This window comes from Oreochromis aureus, linkage group 5, assembly GCF_013358895.1.
Source record: "Oreochromis aureus strain Israel breed Guangdong linkage group 5, ZZ_aureus, whole genome shotgun sequence".
Lineage (NCBI taxonomy): Eukaryota > Metazoa > Chordata > Actinopteri > Cichliformes > Cichlidae > Oreochromis > Oreochromis aureus.
In genome coordinates this window covers 18608765-18631380 of record NC_052946.1, presented here as the reverse complement: position 1 = coordinate 18631380, position 22616 = coordinate 18608765, and the positions used below count along the sequence as shown (strand labels likewise).

Below are 22616 nucleotides of genomic sequence, written 5' to 3'. Positions count from 1 at the left end.
AAAATACAAAGCATATTGGGGTTTTTTATTCGTCTTCATTGCCAGCAAATGTATTCATGTTTCATCGACGACAGACTCGTCTGTGTACTTGTGAACTAAAGCAAGAATCATTATCTAATTGATTGCATTCATGGGTTGAAGTCTGTTGTAACAAAACAGTAAAAGGAAATTAATATGCATATAGTATATATATTGTCTATATATTTAAAAAAAATTAAATTATCTGAAAAAAAGATCCATATTAGCCTGTGCTCATGAATATTGATAAATCTTTTTAAGGACCTGCCCTGACTCGTTATGTTCAAGGCAGAAATGAATGTTTCGCGCATAAATGTTCATTATGTACAACCATCAACATTTCTGAGCACAGAGGGAATTTAAGTTTAAAGGCTAAAAGCTCATTGGCCTGTACATCATTACTGCACGTCTTATGTAGCTCAGCTTTTATTGGCTGATCATAGTTTGTCTCCTCTGATGTGAACGCTCCACAGTGACGGCCAAGATTGCAAAAGGAATGCATTTTTCCGAGTTTCCTCGTTCTCAGAACTGCAACAGAAGAAAAAAAAAAGCAATGAAAATCATATTTTAACTCTTGGTCATCTTTATATAAAGTTTTGCATGTGAAATAATTACTGAGACTCACATTTTTGAGGAACTCCTCAGCGACGATACGAGCCCTGGCGTTGACAGACAGCTTCATTTCACTGATCTCCTTGTCAATTTCCTCCATGAAATGAATGACAAAGTCCACTAGTTTATGCTTGTACATCTGTTCTGTGTGGAAATTGGTGATGAGAAAGCTGATGTCATAGCCCTGTGAAATTAAAGAGAACAGTAATGTTAATGATGATCTCATCACCACATTCACTTGAACTGAATGCTGTTGAGCTCAAAAACTAATATAACTCTCAATACTTGAATCAATGAGCCTGTTATTTGCAACTAAACTTTATCTTTTATTTGTGGAAAACACTGGAGGTAAAATGGCAACTGCTACTTAAACCTAAAGCAACGTTCAAGAACATGTCGCTACCTACATAACTATATAAAGTTTTTGTGTTTAATAATGTTTATGACACTTGAAGGTAGGGCTGGGCCATATTATACCGTTCACGGTAATACCGGTACAATGTTAGGCAACGATAAGAAAATGAAATATCGCCATAGAATATGGGTAAAACGCGCATGCGCAGTGCCTTTGTTTTCATACGCACATGGCCGAAAAAGCACGGCGGCAACGGAGAATGAGAAGGGGGAAAGCGGATTGTTGAGTGAAACGGATGAACCAGAATTGGTTTGTAAAACTAGCGCAACTTCAGTGATTTGGAACTGGTTTGGTGTTTGTCCGTCAGATACACAACAAAGCACATTTTTTTTGTAGAACATGCAAGCAGGCCGTTGTTATTGCCGTATTTGTTCGACTATGGTGCTCGTAAATCTGAGAGTAATCTGGGTCCTAAACTCCATCCGCTTCAGGTCCCTGCAGTTTAATGTTGCAAAGCACTTCTTTTCAACTTCAGTGGATATTATACATGGTTATGCTTAGGATATGTCAGCCCATTTCTACTGGAAATGCCTTTTGGTTAAACTTTCAGCAAGGAATTTGCATTTGCACTGTTAAATTTTTATATAGCTTTAATGCACATAAACATAAACAGCTGCTTGTTTAAGTGAAAATAAATGGATGGGGTTTTTTTGAGCTAGTAAAGTTGTGGAGTTGTATTTTGTCTCGCATCAATTATATCGTCAGTTATATTGTTATCGCAAATTTTCAAATATATATCGTGATAAAAATTTTTTGGCCATATCGCCCTGCTCTACTTGAAGGTTCATAAAAGTTTGAACTTTTAACTGTATTTTCATAAATTTTACTTTTTTAAAATTTTTTTATTTTTAATTTTCCTCTTGATGAACACTGCCCACCCCTTTCATACTACATAAAAATACTTAACGAAAAGATAAACAATTAAATGACAGGAAAGTTCACAGTAAATTAAGAAAACATTATCTTTCATAATTACAGGACAGTCTGTGCAATGACCTATCATACGATTTTCTGTATTTTTGCACATTTATCATGTTCAAAATGACCCATTTGTGGCATTTATGCACCTATAACATGTTATAGGCATTGCATCAGTTTAATTTCACAATACTAACATCTCATTTATATACACAAAATTATGAATGACATAATGGCAGCCAGCAACCACCTACCAACTGACTAAAATCCCCTGACTAAACAATACTGATGTATTGTATGTATGTACTGATGATAATATTATTACTAGTAATAATAGTAATAATAACAATAATAACGATGTCGGTTAAATTTAACGTCGTCTTTTGTTTCTTTTGGCAAATGAATTCTAATAAAATATGTGTAGAAAGCCGCAGAATTTAAAAGATTTTTTTCATTTTTTAAATATTATCATTATCGTCAGTGGCAACAAAATGCCCAACACCTCTAATAGGAACCATTTAAGTGTGACTGATGCATTTTCCAAGGCCACCTACCTCCACTGGTTTCCTCCTCAGGATGAAGAAGTTCTCCGCTCTCATCATCATGAAGCGCATGAACTTATGGCACAGAATCTTCTCAATCTCATCGGCCTAGAACAAATTAGTTAATTAATTAAAAATAATAATGGGCATTATAGACAGCTGTGACATTTACATGAGCATGTTAATAACCAACATCTGGTCTAAATCAGGGTCTGCACTCACCTGCTTGACAGCGATGCTGACTCTGACAGAGTTGATGGAGCCTTCGATCAGAACCTTCTCTTTGTCATTACGGCTGATGATTACAGGCTGGAGGAGCAACTCTTTACTGCTCCTAAAAAGAACCAGAGAAACACACACACAGACTTATTAACACTATAGGTCCATGGACATTGTCATGTTAAACTCCTTCAAGTTTTACGCTGTTGCTAGGCTCACCTCACTTCCACCTCTGGCTTGTTGTGTCTCTCCACCACTTGTGAGGAGAAATTCTCCAGGCACAGGGCGGCCTGCAGTGTGGCACGCACAGCGTTGAGATACGGGCGCAACGTTGCTGTCTGAGAGTGAAAATCAAAGAAAAAAAAAAAACAAGAGAATATTTTCTTAACCATGTCTGTCTATTCCCAGGTACAGCCAAGTCTGACTGGACAATAAGAGGTCATGAGTGTTTCATACAATTTCTCCTGCTTGCAATACTTGCTTATGTTCCAAAGGTATGTCAACTCAAAATGCAGTCCTGTCATTAACACCAAGATAAAGCAATCCATAACAGGAGAAACAAACCACCAAAAAACCCACTACTGATGTTGGTGTAAAAGATATATAAAATCTCAATCAATAAAGGGGGAAACCAACATAATACATGCAGCTGTTGTAACACTGGCACCCTGCATGATTTGCATCTAAACGTCCTCTGTGACTGCATGACTGGAATCAAGCTGAAGATTCTTCCAGATTTTTAATGTCAAAAGCTGTAGCTCTGAGTGACACTGATTCATTTTTGGCACATGGACGATGGATGGACGATGGATTTCTTTCATTATATTATCCCTCTGTTCAGCACTTTGGCCGACACTTGATGTCTTTTAAATGTGCTATATAAATAAAGATGACTTGACTTGGATTTATTTAAATCTACTGTAAAAATATCCACAAAAAGGAAGTTGTCGGCAGCTGCAATTTAGCAACTTCCCGTAGTTAACTGACAATGTGATGTGACAGACAGATGTTATAGTAGGGTTAATGAGCATTTCACCCCTTATTAGAAATAAATTGTGAGAGATTAGAATGGATGTGGTCAAGTGAGTCATCTTTAACCATATGTATGTGTACACCAAGAAAACATTCTTAACATGGTTGGGGTGGGGGTTTTCGGGGATGACTGTGGCTCCATCCAAAGAGCATGAAAGGGCTGAATTGTTTGCTCAGTATTAAAAATGATGTGATTCATATGTTATGGCATTTGCACTCACCAGATCTAAACCCAGTTGAAAACCAAAGTAGGATTTTCAGTTGGCGAGTTAGCCCATAATGAGATACATACTGTTTGTTGACACTTTTAAGGGATCCTCATCAAACATGTTTTTATTTTATATTGTAAGCGTCTGTGAATATTACGAGAGGATTTTTTTTAAACCGCCAAAAACTGGTAATGACTTTGTTCACTTTATCCTCTGATCACATACAGAAATCAAAGTCATCAATATCACAATGCAGCATACACTCATTGGTCACTTTATTAGGTACACCTGTGCTCCTCGTTAATGGAAATATTTAATTAGCAAGTCCCATGGCAGCAACTCAGTGCATTTAGTCATGTAGACCTGGTCGAGCAATTTGCTCAAGTTCAAACTGAGCATCTGAGTGGGGAAGAAAGGAGGTTTTAAGGGAGTATTTCAGAAACTGCTGACTGACTGAGATTTCCCCACACATCCATCTCTAGGGTTTACAGAAAATGGTCCAAAAAGAAGAAATATACAGTGAGCTGCAGTTCTCAGGGTGAAAATGCTTTGCTGATGCCAGACGTCAGGTGACTGGCCACAGTGCTTCAAGCTAATAGGAAGGCAACAGTGACTCAAAAAAACGTTCTCCAAAATTGGACAACAGTAGACTGGAAAAGCTTTACCAGGTTTGATGAGTCTCAATTGCTGCTGACGGTGTCAACAGTCAGATGGTAGCATCAACATTTGAGGTAAACTACATGAGAGCATGGATCCATTCAGCCTGGCGTCATTGGTGGCGTGATGGCATGAGGATATTCTCTTGTCATCAACTGAGCACCATTTAAATCCCACAGAGTACCCACGTATTGTTGTATACAGTGTACCCATCTTCTGATGACTGCTTCGAGCATGATAAGACACCATGTTTCCTAGCTCAGAACTTCTAAAACTGGTTTTGTGAACATGGCGAGAGATCAGATATGAATCCAGTAGAGCACCTTTCTGAGGCGGTGTAATGGAAGGCTTGGATCACGAACATGCAATCAAGAAATCTGCAGCAACTGTGTGATGCCATCGTGCCAACATGGCCCAAAATCTGTGATGAATGTTTCCAGCACCTTGTTCAATCTGTGCTATTAACATTTAAGACACATCTGAAGCAAACTAGCAAAAGTGTGCCTAATAAAGTGTCTGCTGAGTGTTGCTACATGCCGTTCAAAAGTCAGTCAGACAAATAAAAATGTTAAAAGCTTTTATTCATATATGCAACATGGCTTAGCAATAAGATATTTTTTACATAAGCTCCAGAGGGTGCAGCACCTCCACCCTAAATCTCTCCTTATCAAACATATCATCAGGTCAGCTGTGACAACCAGCTCGCGAGACGCAACCCTCCCTTTTCAACACCGTAAACAGCACTGTACGCTATTTAACAATTAATATTACTACAGAGTAAGGACCTATCTGTTCTCACCCTCAGCATGAACTATAACTAAACAGCAATCTGCCTTTTCTTTTAGCAAGGAAACTAGCTGGCTAAAATTAGCCTGTTAGCTATCCGGTCACCTAGCTACTCTAAGTGTCACAAATGGGGAGTAACAAAATCCGTTTATGGGTGCATTTTCAGTTAACAAACGGCTACAAACCCAAAACCCACAACGCCGAATATGTACGACTGTTCAGCTATGTCGTTTCATAAGCACATATGTCTAATTTCTCTTACCATTTCTCAGTGTCAGGAGAGGCGGCTAAAGGCGGAAGTAGCTGCACTAACGGAGCCTCTTCCGTAAATATCCCGGAAATCATCCGCTGCTGCCGCCGCTGTGACGATACTGTCGATCAAGCAAGCAAATACAGGGCCAGTATGGCCGATACCAGTATCGATATTGATACTTATAACTTATAAAGTAAGTGTAGCATTACTTATGTAGAAGTGTATCATGAGCAGTTTGTCACGACTTGAAATTAATCATCATCGATTTGCAAATCTGAACTTTCCACGATAATTAGTTAATACAACAAACCTCACCTTTCAGGTTTTCATGTATGTCGAAACTATTAAGTTAAAAAGGAAAGTAAAATGAGTGTCTATTAAAGCTAATTAACGTCTACCAATATTATAATGCACCGTAATGTGAAATGGAAATGGAGATGATATATCTGAATTTCAGGAGTGGGACCACACCTCCATACATGCCCCTTCCAGTTCTCTGTCTATATATGACCCCTTGTACTACAAGCTGTTTGTTCAAATCCTGAATTGCCTCAATTCATGCTCACACCATCTGCCATTATCTACTAGAAACGCCGTCAAACCTAAATTAGAATGTGATCCCAGCTAGTGATCATGTTTTAGTTTCCTTAAATGGTAAGTCATTCCAGTAAAGCAGCTATAATTGCTCAACTAACTGGAATGCAGCTTTTGCGGTTGTCAGTAACGCCTGAAGAGCCTGCAGGTGTTACTGCTTTTTCTGGTATTCTTGCTCTGCTTTCCAGGCAGAGCAAGAATACCAGATGCTCACTTGATTCATTTCCAATTCTATATTTTCAGAGTTTGAGAGTTCTGGTACTACGCAGTACTGCATAGTACTGCTCAGTGACACACACTTTAGTAAGCCCTATGCTTATTTTGAACATGGATAAATAGAAATGCTTTTATGTGAGTGAGGTCTGTCTGCAACAGGATGCATTGCTCTGTTGTATAAGGCCATTCCAACATGTTAGCAGTTAGTCTGGGTGATTCCCATTTTTTCTTTAAAGTTAGGGGAACCTATTGCTATTTTTCTAACTTTTTATTGTTTTGTACCCATCCATCCATTTTCATCTGATTATCCAGTTCAGGGTGGCAGGAGGGACTGGAGCCTATCCCAGCTGTTATAGGGCAAAAAGCAAGGTACACCATAGACAGGTTACGAATCTGTTACTGAGCTAAATAGAGACAGAAAATTCATCTTCACAGGCATGGTGATGCAGTGATTAGCACTGTTGCCTCATAACAAGAAGGGCCTAGGGCCTTTCTCTGTTGAGTTTCAGTGTTCTTTCCGGGTACTCTGACTGCATACAGTCCAAAGACATGTGTGGAGTTAGGCTAATGTTCAACTCTAAAATGACTGTAGGTGTGTGAATTGGGTCTTTTGCCAGAAGTGAATTTATCCCAAGTGGCCACATCTGCCACTAAAAAGCGAGAACATCAGTGACGTAGTAGCTCATCCAGCTCACTATCCTTCACAATTCACAGGTGGTGGCAGTACTACTTGTGTGGAGTTTGCATGTGCTCACTGTGCCTGTATGGGCTTCCTCCCACAGTCTAAAGACATGCTTGTTAGGTTAATTGTTGATTCTAAAGTGGCTGTGGCTGTGAGGTAGATAAAGTGCTTGAATTGTATAGAATAAAACACTGCACAAATGTTCGGTTAAAATGTGACTTTTAGTCTAAAGTGCTCTGAGTGGTCAGTAGAAAAGCTCCAAATGCAACTACATTACATTAAAATCCATGCTGACGTCAAGGAGGCTCAAAAACAGTCCTTAATAGTGCAAATTCCTATCATTCACCGGCAAATGAAAGAGTTTGAGTTCAGGAGTATTATGACTACACTGAAATAAAAAGCATGAAAATATATGTATCAGTGTGTCACTGGATTGACTATATTCCTTTTGTTAACATGGTGATAGAAAGGCCCCGATATCCAGTCCCACCACCCTTAATGTGGGAGTCAACAAATGGAACCACTCACACTATGATCATTAATGATAAGATCATGATCATCACGTTCTAACAAGATACAAGTGATATACGAAAAAGTGTGGCAAAATTATATTTCAAGTTATCACAAATAGGGGTAGGAGTAAGTAGGAGTAGTAGTAGTAGTGGTTTTTGTGGAAGGATGAACGCTAGACACCTCTAGCTAACACAGAAGTGCCAAAATTGCAGTTCCTCTAATAGCCACTAGGTGGTGTCTTGTAAAGCAAGTCAAACCTGTGAGTCTCCCATGTTAAAACAATGCTAAATAGCATTAAAGATCATGTTTAAAATAAAGCAAAAAATTTTATGTACATAGGATCTTTTAAGATAAATATCAAAGTGTTTAACAACAAAATGCTAAAACATAAGAAAAAAATTATTCCAAAACAAGTTTAAAAATCTAAGTTTTAAAAAACTAATCCACCAAGTCCACAGATCTCAGGGGGAGAGATGTCTTTTGTACTCCATCTCTATCTTTGTATGCTGCAGAGCCAGCAAGCCCTGATTACATGAGACCTCTGGGATATGCTGGAGATACATGGATGCAAAAGTTCACTGATGTACACTGATGCTCGTCTATTATTAAAATAAACCAAAACAAATAAAATAAAATAAAAATCTTAAAATGTACATGGAAGTTCATCGGGAGTCAGTTCAGCTGAGTTAGCAACAGTGTGATATGTGAGTATTTAGAAGAGTTAAACTTATTTAGAAGAGTTAACTTAAACCCAATGAAGTAAAGACATTAATAATATTCAGTGCAATTCAGAGCATGACACAATTGAATTTGACTCCGTTTCTTAATCGATTTAAAGTGATAAAAGCAAAGATGAACCAGAGATTTAATGCGAGCATTCAAAGTGAAAAATCAGTCAAAGGTTACCCCAAGATTCCTGAGAGAGATGCTAGAAATGTGTATTAATTTGTGTATAAAGCTAGAGGGGGCCTTTCCATGTGCAGTGCACTGTGTGAAGGGTAGTATTGGTGGAACGAACAATGGCATGGAGGAGGGAGAACAGTAGGCTGTTTCCATTCCCTGGGTGTGAGGTGGAGGTGATGTAACAAAGGTGACAGTGTGTTTCCAAAAGCCAAGAGAGAAGATAGTCCAAGTTTTCCCTTAGCAGCTGCATCTTTTTGCTGAAGACTTAGATTCATCATTCTCTCCAAATACTATGGGCTCTGGGAAGTACAACTCCACATCTGTCCCCTGTGAGGCCTGAAAAAAAGCCAACAGAGATTTGAAGAGTCAACAATCACACAATGTACACACACAATATATTCCAAAACCAACATTTTTTTCCCCTCATTCCATAAAACTGTAACTCACCTGTTTGAGTGCGTTACATGCGATTGTCTGGAATGCCTGTTCTAGATTTGTGGCATCTTTTGCACTGGTCTCAAAGTAGGGGATGTTGTTCTTACTTTGGCACCAGGCCTGAGCCCTTTTGGTGGTCACCTGTGGATATACAATATCATTAATAGTCATCTAAATTATACTCACTGGCTGGTGTCAGGTTTTAAACCTGTTTGCTTTCAGAACTGCCTTATTTCTTTATAACATAGATTCAACAAAGTGCTGGAAATATTCCTCCAAGATTCTGGCTCATTCTGATTTGACTCAATCACATGGTTGCTGCAGATTTGTCAGAACAGTGTGGACACTTTGTAAATGCCCAGTTTTCTGCATTAACTGATCTAAAGTATGATCTAATGTTTAAGTCTAAAGTACAGAGACACACTATTCTTATCTTCTTATCTTTAGTTGTGGGCCCACAACTAGGTCAGGTAGCCTAAGTCCTAAACTATCTGCCTTTATAGACAATTTGTCTACCAATAGACTAAAGAATTTCTAAACTTTGTGACACTTTACGGACGTCAACAATGTTTAAAATACTATTTTATTAAGCTATGTACAAATGGCATGAAACAAACATCTTTATTTATCCCATACAATAGCCTTTAGCCAATAGCCATAGCCTTTACTCCCTCTGCTCAGTATTGTAATTTCTCCTTTCTCACACATCTGTTACGTCCCCTAAGAGGTCCAGCGGACGAGGACAAAGCAAGAAGAAGTGTCCAGGCAGAAAAATAGTCAAGGAGGCACTTTTAAGAGCAGAAAGATGTTTTTCTTTTAATTATTAATTAAACTAAAAGACGGACAAACTGCTATCTAAATAAAAACGAAATAAATAAATAAAATAAAACTCAGCAGTTGATTACTATACAAAAGAATGAGAAATGTAAAATGATCAATCACCCTCCTGTCCACAGAGTAGGAATAAGAAGCTCCTCTAGTGCTGGAGCTTTTTCTTCTTCAGCAGCTGGCAACCAATATACAGGCTGTCACTGCCACTGACTGGATTTTTGACGCAAGACTGCAAACAGCAAGAGGCACCATGAGATGGGAGGTTCCTATCCCACAAAGACTTTGTGCAGTAATCTCCACAAACCAGCTGTATTTTTTATCTTTCGGCCTTTAAAGACGCAGAATTTCTCTAGGTCCTTTGTATTCACTAAAGTTTAACCAACACGTTGCTGTGTCCATTTCCAGTTTTTTGTTGTCCTTTGGAGAGCGGCCTAGTGTTCGCAATCTGTTAGCAATCAAAACAATTGCAAGGAGGTTTTTGGTCAGAGGATACACAGGTATCCCCATGTCCTGACCATGTCCTGAGGGATGTACATGTAGCCCTCAGGACCAGAAGTTGCCAGAGGGTCACTAACCAGTCTTTAGGGCGGTGTGACTAGGATGTTGAAATGTTGACCCTTGACCTTATGTAGTCACAATTATTGTCACACATCCAAAGTGGCAGCCAAATAAACATCACAAGTCAGTAGCTTTAGATGCGGAGCAACAGCAGTTCAACTTTCTCTTCTCTCTGGTAAAATGACTGTAGCTTTGACCTGATGTTTTTCTGAGACTTCTAAAACGCCATCAGTAGGTGTCAGGCACAAGGATGGTGTCTGAGCTTTTTATAAACCAGACCGTACTCAGCAGAAAAGGCAGAACAAGCTTCCTGGGACTTATCTGTCAATTCACACTGCAGCATTATGGCCCACACATGCTGAGACCAGTGCAGCGAAACCTCTATGCACTTGAATTCAGTGAAAAAAGTCTGAGTTCTGTTCTCAGAAAACACTCGAAATGGGTGAATATTTCTGGAGGAGGAGACACCTGTGCACCGACAGTAGCAGAACAGGAGCTTATCAGCTCCAATCGCTGCAACCTAATATCTGTCTCAGCCTCAGTTTCTTTAGTTTAAACTCCCACCTACGCTGGAACTCGCTCTATTGCCCCTGCTCAGGCTGAAATGGCATGCAAGATGGACCTTCACCTTAGCATATATCTTAAAACTAAGAGAAAGTTTAACAGAGAAACAATTAAATTGAATCAGCAGATCTGGCTCTTCCAAACATACCGCACTCAGTGCTTTCCTTCCTAGCTTTGACTGACAGGCACTAGAAAAGGTTTTACTCTGCTTTCATTTTCAAAACGTATCAGAAAAGTGTTTTTCACTAAAAATATGTGAATCGTGAAAGTTTATCTTTAAATCTTATCCATTTATAAATAGACTTGAGAGACAAAATCAACCTTGATTTCATAAGAGGCTGCTTTATCTTTTCCCTTACCTTAGTCATATCTGTGGCATGTAAACAGTCATCACATTGTTACTAACAAAACAGAAAGTCTACTGCTCCAGCTGTCTTACTGTAATATTTAGCAGTATTTCCTCAAAGATCATCCTAATTGCTACATAACATACATGCGTATTCCTGACTCAGAGTCTGCCTTATAGGGGCTTAGAGGGCAAGCAACGATTGGCGCTACAAATTAGGCTCCCTCTAGCCTCCACTGATGGAAGTGGGAGGCCAGTGTTTCTTATATGAAAACAGCTGAATAAAGAATAAAGCAGTTTTACAAAGAGAATAAAGAACCAAGCAAAGGTTATGTTATACAGTTTTACCTGGTCAGTTGATTTCTGTCCCCTAATGTCTGCTCATTCAGGTACAATCAGTGTTTTTGAATAATATCAAGTGTGATTTAGACAGTCAGTCAATAACACTTCAATCAGGCAGTATTTTAGTCAACATACATCAGTCAGCTAATCGTTTAAAACACAAGCACTTCAGTTACCATCATGAGCTGGAAAGCACCTGCATTCTTTCTGATGGGAAATTCAATACCAGTACTGTGAAGTAAAGTTATCTATGCTATGGCAGAGACAGCCTTTTAACAAACATACTGAACCTGGGCCTTTTTGTCTCAGGAATCTCATACCAACCTGTCTGTTTTCCAAGTCAATCTTGTTGCCTAGCACCACAAATGGGAAGTTCTCTGGATTTCGAGGACAGGCCTGGATCAGAAACTCGTCCTTCCAGTTGTTAAGTGATATGAAGGTATTGGGTGCTGTCAAGTCAAAAACCAGCACACAGCAGTCTGCTCCACGATAGAACGCAGCATTCAAAGACCGGAACCTCTCCTGGCCAGCTGTGTCCCAGATCTAGGCAATGGAAGAGGAACGCAGTTAGTACCAGGACACCAAGATTAGAGATAATGCAAAACAACAACGTCCTACTAAGGACCTGGAAAATTCTTTTCTCAATAAAGCTGTGCTTGAAGCTTTAAACATTTACATCTTCATTTGTCCTCATATGATCAAAGAGTCCATCTACTTTTTATGCCACACCTGCAATACAACAACCCGGTCTTCAACCATCACCTCCTTCGTCAGGAAGTCTGCTCCTATTGTGGCTTTGTACTGGTTACTAAATTTCTTGATGGCATACTGGTTCATTAAGGAGGTCTTCCCAACACTGAGAAAAGAAACAGCAGCACAACAGATATATGAATGTGGTTAAAGCTTTTTTAAATTTCCATTCCAAGTTGAGTTTAAATAAAAGCAGCATAAAGTATAGACAGGTTTCAAATATGACTGCTTCAAACATATCACCAACCACTTTAACGTGTGGTCTGTATAGCAGTATAGCCGGTTATATTGTCTGTATTCATGTGGTAAAGGAAAATAAAATAAGAGTATGATAATATTATCCATCCATAATAAGAGAATAGATTCAGTAAATTCATTTTTATCTTTGATCGGTGCAAATATGTAATAATCCACATGAGTGAGAGAGCAGTGATTGGTACGAGGAAGCAACTCTGACAATCAAGAAAATGTTTGTTTCACTCTCAGCTGTGGATATCTGATAAACAGCTTTGTGTTGTTATGCACACTTAAACCACCTTTATTAAGTAGTTTTAAACATTCCCTTAAACAGTATTTAAGCAACTAAGGTATAATTGTGCATAAAACAATAGGATTAACTAAGTCTTACATGCAAGATACATAGTTAATATTCTGATTAGCGACAGTTTATTGCACAACAACAACAACAACAACTCGTGCCAACGACGAAGTAACACAATTTAAAATTACATTTAAAAGACATTAACCTCAAAATCTCACCCTGAATCTCCCAGGATGATGACTTTCAGGACCACCCTCTTCTTGGATGTCATTTTTCCACAGTGGCAGTAACACAAAACGCAAGAGAGTTTAGTTACTAATGCTTTCCTGACTTCCTGTATTGAGTTTTCATGGCCCTCCACCAATCATGTATGAATGCCACTCATTCCAGTCATCTACCTTATAACCTGTTTGGCAAATCAATCCAACTCCTCCTCAAATCAGGTGATATCAAATGTTTCAGCTGATTTCGGTGTCACTAAGCTGACAGCACACAGATCTCAATCCACTGTCAAGCTTTGTATGGTATAATTATGCAAAACAACCACAATCACAAACATAACATGAGTTCTGCGTCAACATGCATTGATTAAAGAATTTGTTTGCCACACTGGATGTGACTGACCTAAGCCGTGGGTCAGCCACATCCAGTGTGTCAACTGGATCTAACTGTTGTGTAATCTTTTTTGAACATGTAAGTGAATATAAGTGAATATATCTTGTACTGCTACCTTTAAGTGTTGTGATCAGCTGATATATTTTAGAGCCCAAAGCTTGAAGTAAAAAAAAAGAAAAAAGAAGGAAATTACACTGTTTGTAATTTTGAGTCTGTCTCAGTGTTATTTCCTGTTTTATTTTGATAGTCTCTTGTGTCACGTATTTTGTTTTACTTCCTTTTTCTTGTTTTCCTTGAGTAGCTTCAGTCATTTACCAGTGTTTCTCATCTCCCTAATTACCTGGTGTGTATTTATTGCAGTGTCCTCCCTCTATGCTGTGTGCTCCCTTGTTCCTTGTGTCTCCCCCCTAGAGTTCTAGTTTTGTATTCCTGGCTCCAGCCCTGTCTTGTTTTGTGTTTTATTTTTTGTATTTTGTATGTAAAGACTCCAGCATTAAAGCTTTTTTGAGTTCTTGTCTCACAAGTCATGCATCTGGATCCTTATCCTGCCTGCAGCACAGCCATTTCATGACAGATTTCATAAGAGGCTGCTTTAACTTTTACCCAAACCTTTGTCATATCTGTGGTAAACGGGCATCGCAGTGTTATTGACAAAACAGAAAAGACTAGTGCAGCAGCTCTCTGACAGTAAGCAGTATTTTCTCAAAGCTGATTCATAGCATACAGGTGTATTCCTGACTCAGAATGTCCTTTTAGAGCTCAAGCATGCATTTTTCTACCAGTAAACTATAAGCCTGTTCTGTCTGGCCTAATTTGACCCACTTTGCAGTTTGTTACATCTTACAGTTAATGGTGGAATATCTAAGAGGGAAAACATTTCACAAACTGAATTGTTGCTGTTACAGTACAACACTCGAATTCAGCGAGCTCTTTAGAACAACCCATTCTTTCACAAATGTTTGTAAAGGCAGACTGCCTGGCTCAGTGCTTGAGCTGTGGCAGTGGGACTGCAAACACCTGAATTTAAAGACTGTGAGGAGTGAGGACCAGTAATTTTGTCCATGTAGCATATCTCAGTCTTTCTACTCTGCACAACATGTGTTGGAAAAACTATTCAACATAGAAAACAAACGTGACAGGACATGTTTGCCTGCACAAAGATGTCTAGCATATTTATTTAACATAGTCTGTCTATTTGAAAACATCAATATTCCCCCAGACAAAATTTCACAAAGAGGAAGGGGCATTTTATGATGCTTTTTATGGACAGGAGCTTTATCCCTTTTAATTAAAAACTTTTTATGTCCTCCATCAGGGGTGGTGTAGGAGTCATCAGTGAATCTTATCCCCAGCTTCACCATTCTGGATGTTGAACCCCAAGTTGCCATGTTTGCAGTTATCCTGGGGGATTTACCCTGTTTTCATTAAAGCTCGTTGTTCCGTCCTGTGTTTGAAACTTTTGAGTTCAGGAAATTTGAAATGGGTGAACAAGGAAGTGACTTAGTTCCAACTTGAAAATGGGATTTTTCACTGAAAATTGGAAGCTGCAGTGCCCCTAAAGCAGGGCTCTAGACTAACTTTTTGACATGGGCGCACCGGTACGCCTAACTTAAAAAATTTAGGCGTACCGGCACAAAAGTTAGGCGCACTCAAATTTTTCAACCGCTTCGCTTAACACCGCAGTTTTACATGTGCACCTTCTTTGGGGGGGAAGTCCATACAGACAATATTCATTTCTAAATTATTAACTAACAATCTTGTGCTTAAAGTGCTTTATCAATATTGTAGAAAATGTTAAACTTAATCATCATCTTGGCCTCCTCTGACGACCTGTTTGCTGTTGCATGCTGCTGAAAGGCAGTGGGAGAGGGGACACTTGGGCAGTGCTTTATTGCAGCATAAAGTGTGTTTTCTGGATACACTGCTGCTTTTTCAGCATTCAAAGATTGATGGCACCATGTCAGAGCTGGCTATGAATTTCAGACGGATCAGTCCTTAACTTAACACAAAAGTTATCAATAGTTCTTTTCATCTTTTCTTATTACCCACAGCTACATCCACTTCTGTCAGGCCTAGGCTGCTCACTAGGGCTGGGTATCATCACTGATTTCTATAATCCATTCGATTCCGATTCTCAAAGTCCTGATTCGATTCAGTTTAGCCTCAGACAGTCAGAAATATTATAATTCTGATCATTTATCAGTACTGACACTTGTGAGACTTCATCAGAATTGTGAACATCACAGCAGATGCCTTTGTGTCAAAGTAACTGAGAATAAAACACAGAAAAACATGAAGGAGATTTTCCTGGTCTGGCTTTTTATAGCAGATAACCTTAAAAATATTCTGCAATATTCTGAAATTTTGCATAATTTTAAGAAGTTTAAATTTCTTCAGTATTGAACAGCAGAAATTAGGCTTTCTTGTCGGACGTCATTTACATGAAAAAAGAAAAAGACAGCGCTGTAAACAACGGTAGACTGGTGGGTAATAAGCGAATGAATAATCCAGAAAACAGAGATTTGAGACGGGAAACTGTTCTTGAAGTACACACAGGGAGCTGTGTAGGAAGTGTAATTTTATCGTGGGAAGCAAAACAGCAAAAGTCAGAGGGAATTCATGACGACATTGATCAAATGTGAAGCGCAGTTTGCTGCTTCTTTTTGGCTCGGCGAATTTTGGTTGGAGAGACAAAACCTGCAGCTCAGAATCAGCGCAAAAAGACGGAAACACAGCGCGGACCCGACGCATCAGAATCGCTAAGCTCCGACAGCGTGTCCGTCTGCGGGCCGTCCGGTGAGAAAGCCGAGAAAGACAAAGCTGATTCTGATGCGTCGGGTCGCTCTGTGTTTACGTCTTTGTGTGGAATCCGTTAATGAATTGATATCGCCTTATTAAAGCTACTCACCTCCCTCTTCTACCTGCACTTTCCACTGGACCACGGCCAATCAGAGAGGTCCCGCCCCTGACTATCTCTGATTGGTTTAGTCCACGATAGGGGCATAATGTGTGTCTGTTGTTGACCACATGGAGAGTTGCAGAGATTTTTTTTTTGTTACCCAAACAGGTGCGACCAAATGGTTTTTTTTAGTCGCACCACGGAAAAATTTGGTCGCATTTGCGACCAAATTGGTCGCACTCTAGAGCCCTGCCCTAAAGGCCACTTGCTGCCTCTAAAAGTAAGGCAAACAATGCCCAACTGAATAGGTGGATTTTTCTAACTCAGATGGATCAAATTAGAGACATAGCTGCTTTGACAGTCATGCGCTGTTGTAACTGATTGTTCTGCAAAATCTTTCCTCTGTTAATTTGAACTGCTGAACTGGACCTGGGGACAGGCTGATGACACCTTTTTGAAGCCTTTAAGAGAATAATCTGACCAATAGGATGGTGATGTTTCACTTTTGGTGGAAAAAATTACACTAGTCTGTTACAGTAGTTCAGTTTCTAAAATTGTTAGATCGGCCCTTTTGGTACCATTCAAATTAACTCGAATCACCTTCCTTTCTCATTTTGATCTGCAGCAGGTCATTTTGACCATGTCTCCTATGAGTTCCTGCCATGTGATTGGCTGATTAGATATTTGAGCTAACAAGCAGTTGAACAGGTGTACCTAAAAAAAAAAGTAACTGATAACAATAGTTAATGACCTAAAAACTGAAGCACAGTGCATTCCACACCTATACTAGTAGTTTTTTCTCCTTTACTTAAAAAAAAAAAAAATCAAACAAACAAAAAACAAAACAAATCATACCAATAATACCAACTGGTTTACAGTGAATCAAAACTTTGTGAACTGAAGGCCAACATAGATGGGAAAAAATGATATCAGTTCTCTGCATCTGTGATTAAGGCGTTATGCAATTACACACCTGAGGGGGTAAAATAAATTAAACATTTTTTTTATGTACATTCGATCTTTTAAGATAAATATCAGTGTTTAACAACAAAATGCTAAAACATAAGAAAAAAATTACTCCAAAACAAGTTTAAAAATCTAAGTTTTTAAAAACTAATCCACCAAGTCCACAGATCTCAGAGGGAGAGATGTCTTTTGTACTCCATCTCTATCTTTGTTTGCTGCAGCGCCAGCAAGCCCTGATTACATGAGACCTCTGGGATATGCTGGAGATACATGGATGCAAAAGTTCACTGATGTTCGTCTATTATTAAAATAAACCAAAAAAAAAATAAAATAAAAATCTTAAAATGTATATGGAAGTTCATCGGGAGTCAGTTCAGCTGAGGTAGCAACAATGTGATATGTGAGTATTTAGAAGAGTTCGTCAGTGGTACAACCTTCAAAGTTCCAAGGAGGTCTTGTTAAGATAATAACCATCAAAACAAATGAGCAACTTAAACCCAATGAAGTAAAGACATGAATAATATTCAGTGCAATTCAGAGCATAACACAATTGAATTTGACTCCGTTTCTTAATCGATTTAAAGTGATAAAAGCAAAGATGAACCAGAGATTTAATGCGAGCATTCAAAGTGAAAAATCAGTCAAAGGTTACCCCAAGATTCCTGAGAGAGATGCTAGAAATGTGTATTAATTTGTGTATAAAAATAGAGGGGGCCTTTCCATGTGCATCACATTGTGTGAAGGGTAGTGTTGATGGAATAAACAATGGCATGGAGGAGGGAGAACAGTAGGCTGTTTCCCTTCCTGGGAGTGAGGTGGAGGTGATATAACAAAGGTGACAGTGTGTTTCCAAAAGGCCAAGAGAGAAGATAGTCCAAGTTTTCCCTTAGCAGCTGCATCTTTTTGCTGAAGACTCAGATTCATCATTCTCTCCTAATACTATGGGCTCTGGGAAGTCATGATACAACTCCACATCTGTCCCCTGTGAGGCCTGAAAAAAGCCAACAGAGATTTGAAGAGTCAACAATCACACAATGTATTCCAAAACCAACATTTTTTTTTTCCCCCCCCCTCATTCCATAAAACTGTAACTCACCTGTTTGAGTGCGTTACGTACAATTGTCTGGAATGCCTGTTCTACATTTGTGGCATCTTTCGCACTGGTCTCAAAGTAGGGGATGTTGTTCTTACTTTGGCACCAGTCCTGAGCCCTTTTGGTGGTCACCTGTGGATATACAATATCATTAATAATCATCTTAATTATACTCACTGGTTGGTGTCAGGCTGGACCCCTGTTTGCTTTCAGAACTGCCTTATTTCTTTATAACGTAGATTCAACAAAGTGCTGGAAATATTCCTCCGAGATTCTGGCTCATTCTGATTTGACTCAATCCCATGGTTGCTGCAGATTTGTCAGAACAGTGTGGACACTTTGTAAATGCCCAGTTTTCTGCATTAACTGATCTAAAGTATGATCTAATGTTTAAGTCTAAAGTGCAGAGACACACTATTCTTATCTTTAGTTGTGGGCCCACAACTAGGTCAGGTAGCCTAAGTCCTAAACTATCTGCCTTTATGGACAATTTGTCTACCAATAGACTAAAGAATTTCTAAACTTTGAGATTACTTTGTGACACTTTACGGACGTCAGCAATGTTTAAAACACTATTATATTAAGCTATGTACAAATGGCCTGAAACAAACATCTTTATTTATCCCATACAAATATAAGCCATGCATTTCACTGGCCATAGAAGTGCCTTTACTCCCTCTGCTCAGTATTGTAATTTCTCCTTTCTCACACATCTGTTACGTCCCCTAAGAGGTCCAGTGGACCAGGAAAAAGTAAGAAGAAGTGTCCAGGCAGAAAAATAGTCAAGGAGGCACTTTTAATTATTAATTAAACTAAGACGGACAAACTGCTATCAAAATAAAAACTAAATAAATAAAAAAAAAAAAAACTAAGCAGTTGATTACTATACAAAAGAATGAGAAATGTAAAATGATCAAACACCCTCCTGTCCACAGAGTAGGAATAAAGATGCAGAATTTCTCTAGGTCCTTTGTATTTACTAAAGTTTAATAAAACATGTTCCACTGTTTCCCTTTTGAAATTTTTCCGCACACTGAAAACATGTTGCCATGCCCATTTCCAGTTTTTTGTTGTCCTTTGGAGAGCGGCCTAGTATTCGCAATGTTAGCAATCAAAACAATTGCAAGGAGGTTTTTGGTCAGAGGATACACATGTATCCCCATGTCCTGAGGGATGTACATGTAGCCCTCGGGACCAGAAGTTGCCAGAGGGTAACTAACCAGTCTTTAGGGCGGTGTGACTAGGATGTTGAAATGTTGACCCCACACAAGTCAGTAGCGTTACATGCAGAGCACCAGCATAAGTTTCTCTTCTCTCTGGTAAAATGACTGTAGCTTTGACCTGATGTTTTTCTGAGACTTCTAAAACGCCATCAGTAGGTGTCAGGCACAAGGATGTGTCTGAGCTTTTTATAAACCAGACCGTACTCAGCAGAAAAGGCAGAACAAGCTTCCTGGGACTTATCTGTCAATTCACACTGCAGCATTATGGCCCACACATGCTGAGACCAGTGCAGCGAAACCTCTATGCACTTGAATTCAGTGAAAAAAGTCTGAGTTCTGTTCTCAGAAAACACTCGAACTGGGTGAATATTTCTGGAGGAGGAGACACCTGTGCACCGACAGTAGCAGAACGAGAGCTTATCAACACCAACTGATGCAACCTAATATTTGTCTCAACCTCAGTTTCTTTAGTTTAAACTCCCACCTACGCTGGAGCTCGCTCTATTGCCCCTGCTCAGGCTGACAAGGCATGCAAGATGGACCTTCACCTTAGCATATATCTTAAAACTAAGAGAAAGTTTAACAGAGAAACAATTAAATTGAATCAGCAGATCTGGCTCTTCCAAACATACCGCACTCAGTGCTTTCCTTCCTAGCTTTGACTGACAGGCACTAGAAAAGGTTTTACTCTGCTTTCATTTTCAAAACATATCAGAAAAAAAAAAAAAAAAAAAAAGTGTTTTTCACTAAAAATATGTGAGAGTCGTGAAAATTTATCTTTAAATCTTATCCATTTACAAATAGACTTGAGAGACAAAATCAACCTTGATTTCATAAGAGGCTGCTTTATCTTTTCCCTTACCTTAGTCATATCTGTGGCATGTAAACAGTCATCACATTGTTACTAACAAAACAGAAAGTCTACTGCACCAGCTGTCTTACTGTAATATTTAGCAGTATTTCCTCAAAGATCATCCTAATTGCTACATAACATACATGCGTATTCCTGACTCAGAGTCTGCCTTATAGGGGCTTAGAGGGCAAGCAACGATTGGCGCTACAAATTAGGCTCCCTCTAGCCTCCACTGATGGAAGTGGGAGGCCAGTGTTTCTTATATGAAAACAGCTGAATAAAGAATAAAGCAGTTTTACAAAGAGAATAAAGAACCAAGCAAATGTTATGTTATACAGTTTTACCTGGTCAGTTGATTTCTGTCCCCTAATGTCTGCTCATTCAGGTACAATCAGTGTTTTTGAATAATATCAAGTGTGATTTAGACAGTCAGTCAATAACACTTCAATCAGGCAGTATTTTAGTCAACATACATCAGTCAGCTAATCGTTTAAAACACAAGCACTTCAGTTACCATCATGAGCTGGAAAGCACCTGCATTCTTTCTGATGGGAAATTCAATACCAGTACTGTGAAGTAAAGTTATCTATGCTATGGCAGAGACAGCCTTTTAACAAACATACTGAACCCGGGCCTTTTTGTCTCAGGAATCTCAGACCAACCTGTCTGTTTTCCAAGTCAATCTTGTTGCCTAGCACCACAAATGGGAAGTCCTCAGGATGTCGAGGGTAGCCCTCAATCAGAAAATGGTCCATCCAGCTGTCAAGTGATTTGAATGTATCGGGTGCAGTAACATCAAAAACCAGCACACAGCAGTCTGCTCCACGATAGTATGTAACATTCACAGACCGGAACCTCTCCTGGCCAGCTGTGTCCCAGATCTAGGCAATGAAAGAGCAACGCAGTTAGTACCATGACACCAAGATTAGAGATAATGCAAAACAACAACGTCCTACTAAGGACCTGGAAATGTCTTTTCTCAATAAAGCTGTGCTTGAAGCTTTAAACATTTACATCTTCATTTGTCCTCATATGATCAAAGAGTCCATCTACTTTTTATGCCACACCTGCAATACAACAACCCGGTCGTCAACCATCACCTCCTTCGTCAGGAAGTCTGCTCCTATTGTGGCTTTGTACTGGTTACTAAATGTCTTGATGGCATACTGGTTCATTAAGGAGGTCTTCCCAACACTGAGAAAAGAAACAGCAGCACAACAGAAATATGAAATATACAGCAATTAAATTACCACCATTCACTCAGAGCTTGGTGATATATTTGAATGTGATTAAAGCTTTTATTAATTTTCTTTCCAAGTTGAGTTTAAACAGAAGCAGGATAAAGTATAGAGAGGTTGAAATATGATTACCCCAAACATATCACCAACCAATGTAACATGTGGTCTGTATAGCAGTATAGCCGTTTATATTGTCTATATTCATGTGATAAAGGAAAATAAAATAAGAGTATGATAATATTATCCAACCCTAATAAGTTTCATAACAGATTCAGTCAATTCAGTTTCAACTTCAATCAGTGCAAATACTTAATAATTCCCATGTGTGAGAGAGCAGTGATTGGTACGAGGAAGCAACTCTGACAAGGCAAAAAAATAAAATAAAATGTTTGTTTCACTCTTAGCTGTGGATATCTGATAAACAGCATTTCAGCAACTAACGTATAACAATAGCATTAACTAAGTCTTACATGCAAGATACATAGTTAATATTCTGACTAGCAACAGCTTATTGCACAACAACAGCTTGTACCAATGACGAAGTAACATTTAAATGACATTAACCTCAAAACCTCACCCTGAATCTCCCAGGAGGATGACTTTCAGAAGCGATTTCTTCTTGGATGGCATTTTTCCACAGCGGCAGTAACACAAAACGCAACTGGGTTTAGTTACTAATGTTTTCCTGACTTCGTCATTGCAAGTCACAACCTAACAGGCTGACAGGCCCTGCACCCTGCGCTTGCAATGATAGGCCCTGCACCAATCATGTATGAATGCCACTCATTCCAGT

General features: G+C 39.0%; 3 protein-coding genes across 6 annotated transcripts; all 3 read right to left on the bottom strand.

The window, feature by feature from the left end:
- Nucleotides 1–4: 4 nt before the first annotated feature.
- Nucleotides 5–5782, bottom strand: arpc4 (actin related protein 2/3 complex, subunit 4). The gene is made up of 6 exons (XM_031757182.2): nucleotides 5671–5782; nucleotides 2944–3062; nucleotides 2728–2839; nucleotides 2518–2613; nucleotides 644–814; nucleotides 5–546 (listed from the first exon to the last, which is right to left on the bottom strand). Exons 1-6 carry the CDS (start codon nucleotides 5671–5673, stop codon nucleotides 541–543), a joined length of 507 nt encoding a protein of 168 aa, XP_031613042.1. The 5' UTR covers nucleotides 5674–5782; the 3' UTR covers nucleotides 5–540.
- A 1482-nt stretch (nucleotides 5783–7264) lies between these two features.
- Nucleotides 7265–16488, bottom strand: LOC116333929 (ras-related protein rab7-like). Of its 3 annotated transcripts, XM_039612337.1 has the most exons (6): nucleotides 16460–16488; nucleotides 13155–13195; nucleotides 12375–12501; nucleotides 11970–12188; nucleotides 9017–9145; nucleotides 7267–8905 (listed from the first exon to the last, which is right to left on the bottom strand). In XM_039612337.1, exons 3-6 carry the CDS (start codon nucleotides 12480–12482, stop codon nucleotides 8807–8809), a joined length of 555 nt encoding a protein of 184 aa, XP_039468271.1. In that variant the 5' UTR covers nucleotides 12483–12501; nucleotides 13155–13195; nucleotides 16460–16488; the 3' UTR covers nucleotides 7267–8806. The 3 variants fall into 3 exon arrangements, with proteins under 3 accessions (XP_039468272.1, XP_039468271.1, XP_039468270.1); XM_039612338.1 differs by lacking the exon at nucleotides 13155–13195 and having other exon boundaries at nucleotides 7265–8905; nucleotides 16460–16479; XM_039612336.1 differs by lacking the exon at nucleotides 16460–16488 and having other exon boundaries at nucleotides 13155–13453.
- A 949-nt stretch (nucleotides 16489–17437) lies between these two features.
- LOC116333874 (ras-related protein rab7-like) lies at nucleotides 17438–22616 on the bottom strand. 2 transcript variants are annotated; one of them, XM_039612335.1, is made up of 5 exons: nucleotides 22388–22616; nucleotides 21653–21779; nucleotides 21248–21466; nucleotides 18513–18641; nucleotides 17438–18407 (listed from the first exon to the last, which is right to left on the bottom strand). In XM_039612335.1, the coding sequence occupies exons 2-5, from the start codon at nucleotides 21758–21760 to the stop codon at nucleotides 18303–18305; spliced, it is 561 nt and encodes a 186-aa protein (XP_039468269.1). In that variant the 5' UTR covers nucleotides 21761–21779; nucleotides 22388–22616; the 3' UTR covers nucleotides 17438–18302. The 2 variants fall into 2 exon arrangements, with proteins under 2 accessions (XP_039468269.1, XP_031613011.2); XM_031757151.2 differs by having other exon boundaries at nucleotides 22401–22615.

Excerpts from the sequence above, each read along its gene's own strand:
- arpc4 (XM_031757182.2), bottom strand. Across the intron at positions 2,614-2,727 it reads TCAGCATCGCTGTCAAGCAG|GCCGATGAGATTGAGAAGAT; the intron begins GTGAGTGCAGAC and ends AATTTGTTCTAG. Across the intron at positions 815-2,517 it reads TGAGGAGGAAACCAGTGGAG|GGCTATGACATCAGCTTTCT; the intron begins GTAGGTGGCCTT and ends TTAATTTCACAG.
- LOC116333929 (XM_039612336.1), bottom strand. The coding sequence starts at position 13,207 with ATGACATCCAAGAAGAGGGTGGTCCTGAAAGTCATCATCCTGGGAGAT. Across the intron at positions 9,146-11,969 it reads TTGACTTGGAAAACAGACAG|GTGACCACCAAAAGGGCTCA; the intron begins GTTGGTATGAGA and ends GTATATCCACAG. Across the intron at positions 8,906-9,016 it reads CATGTAACGCACTCAAACAG|GCCTCACAGGGGACAGATGT; the intron begins GTGAGTTACAGT and ends GCTTTTTTTCAG.
- LOC116333874 (XM_031757151.2), bottom strand. The coding sequence starts at position 22,453 with ATGCCATCCAAGAAGAAATCGCTTCTGAAAGTCATCCTCCTGGGAGAT. Across the intron at positions 18,642-21,247 it reads TTGACTTGGAAAACAGACAG|GTGACCACCAAAAGGGCTCA; the intron begins GTTGGTCTGAGA and ends GTATATCCACAG. Across the intron at positions 18,408-18,512 it reads TACGTAACGCACTCAAACAG|GCCTCACAGGGGACAGATGT; the intron begins GTGAGTTACAGT and ends GGCTTTTTTCAG.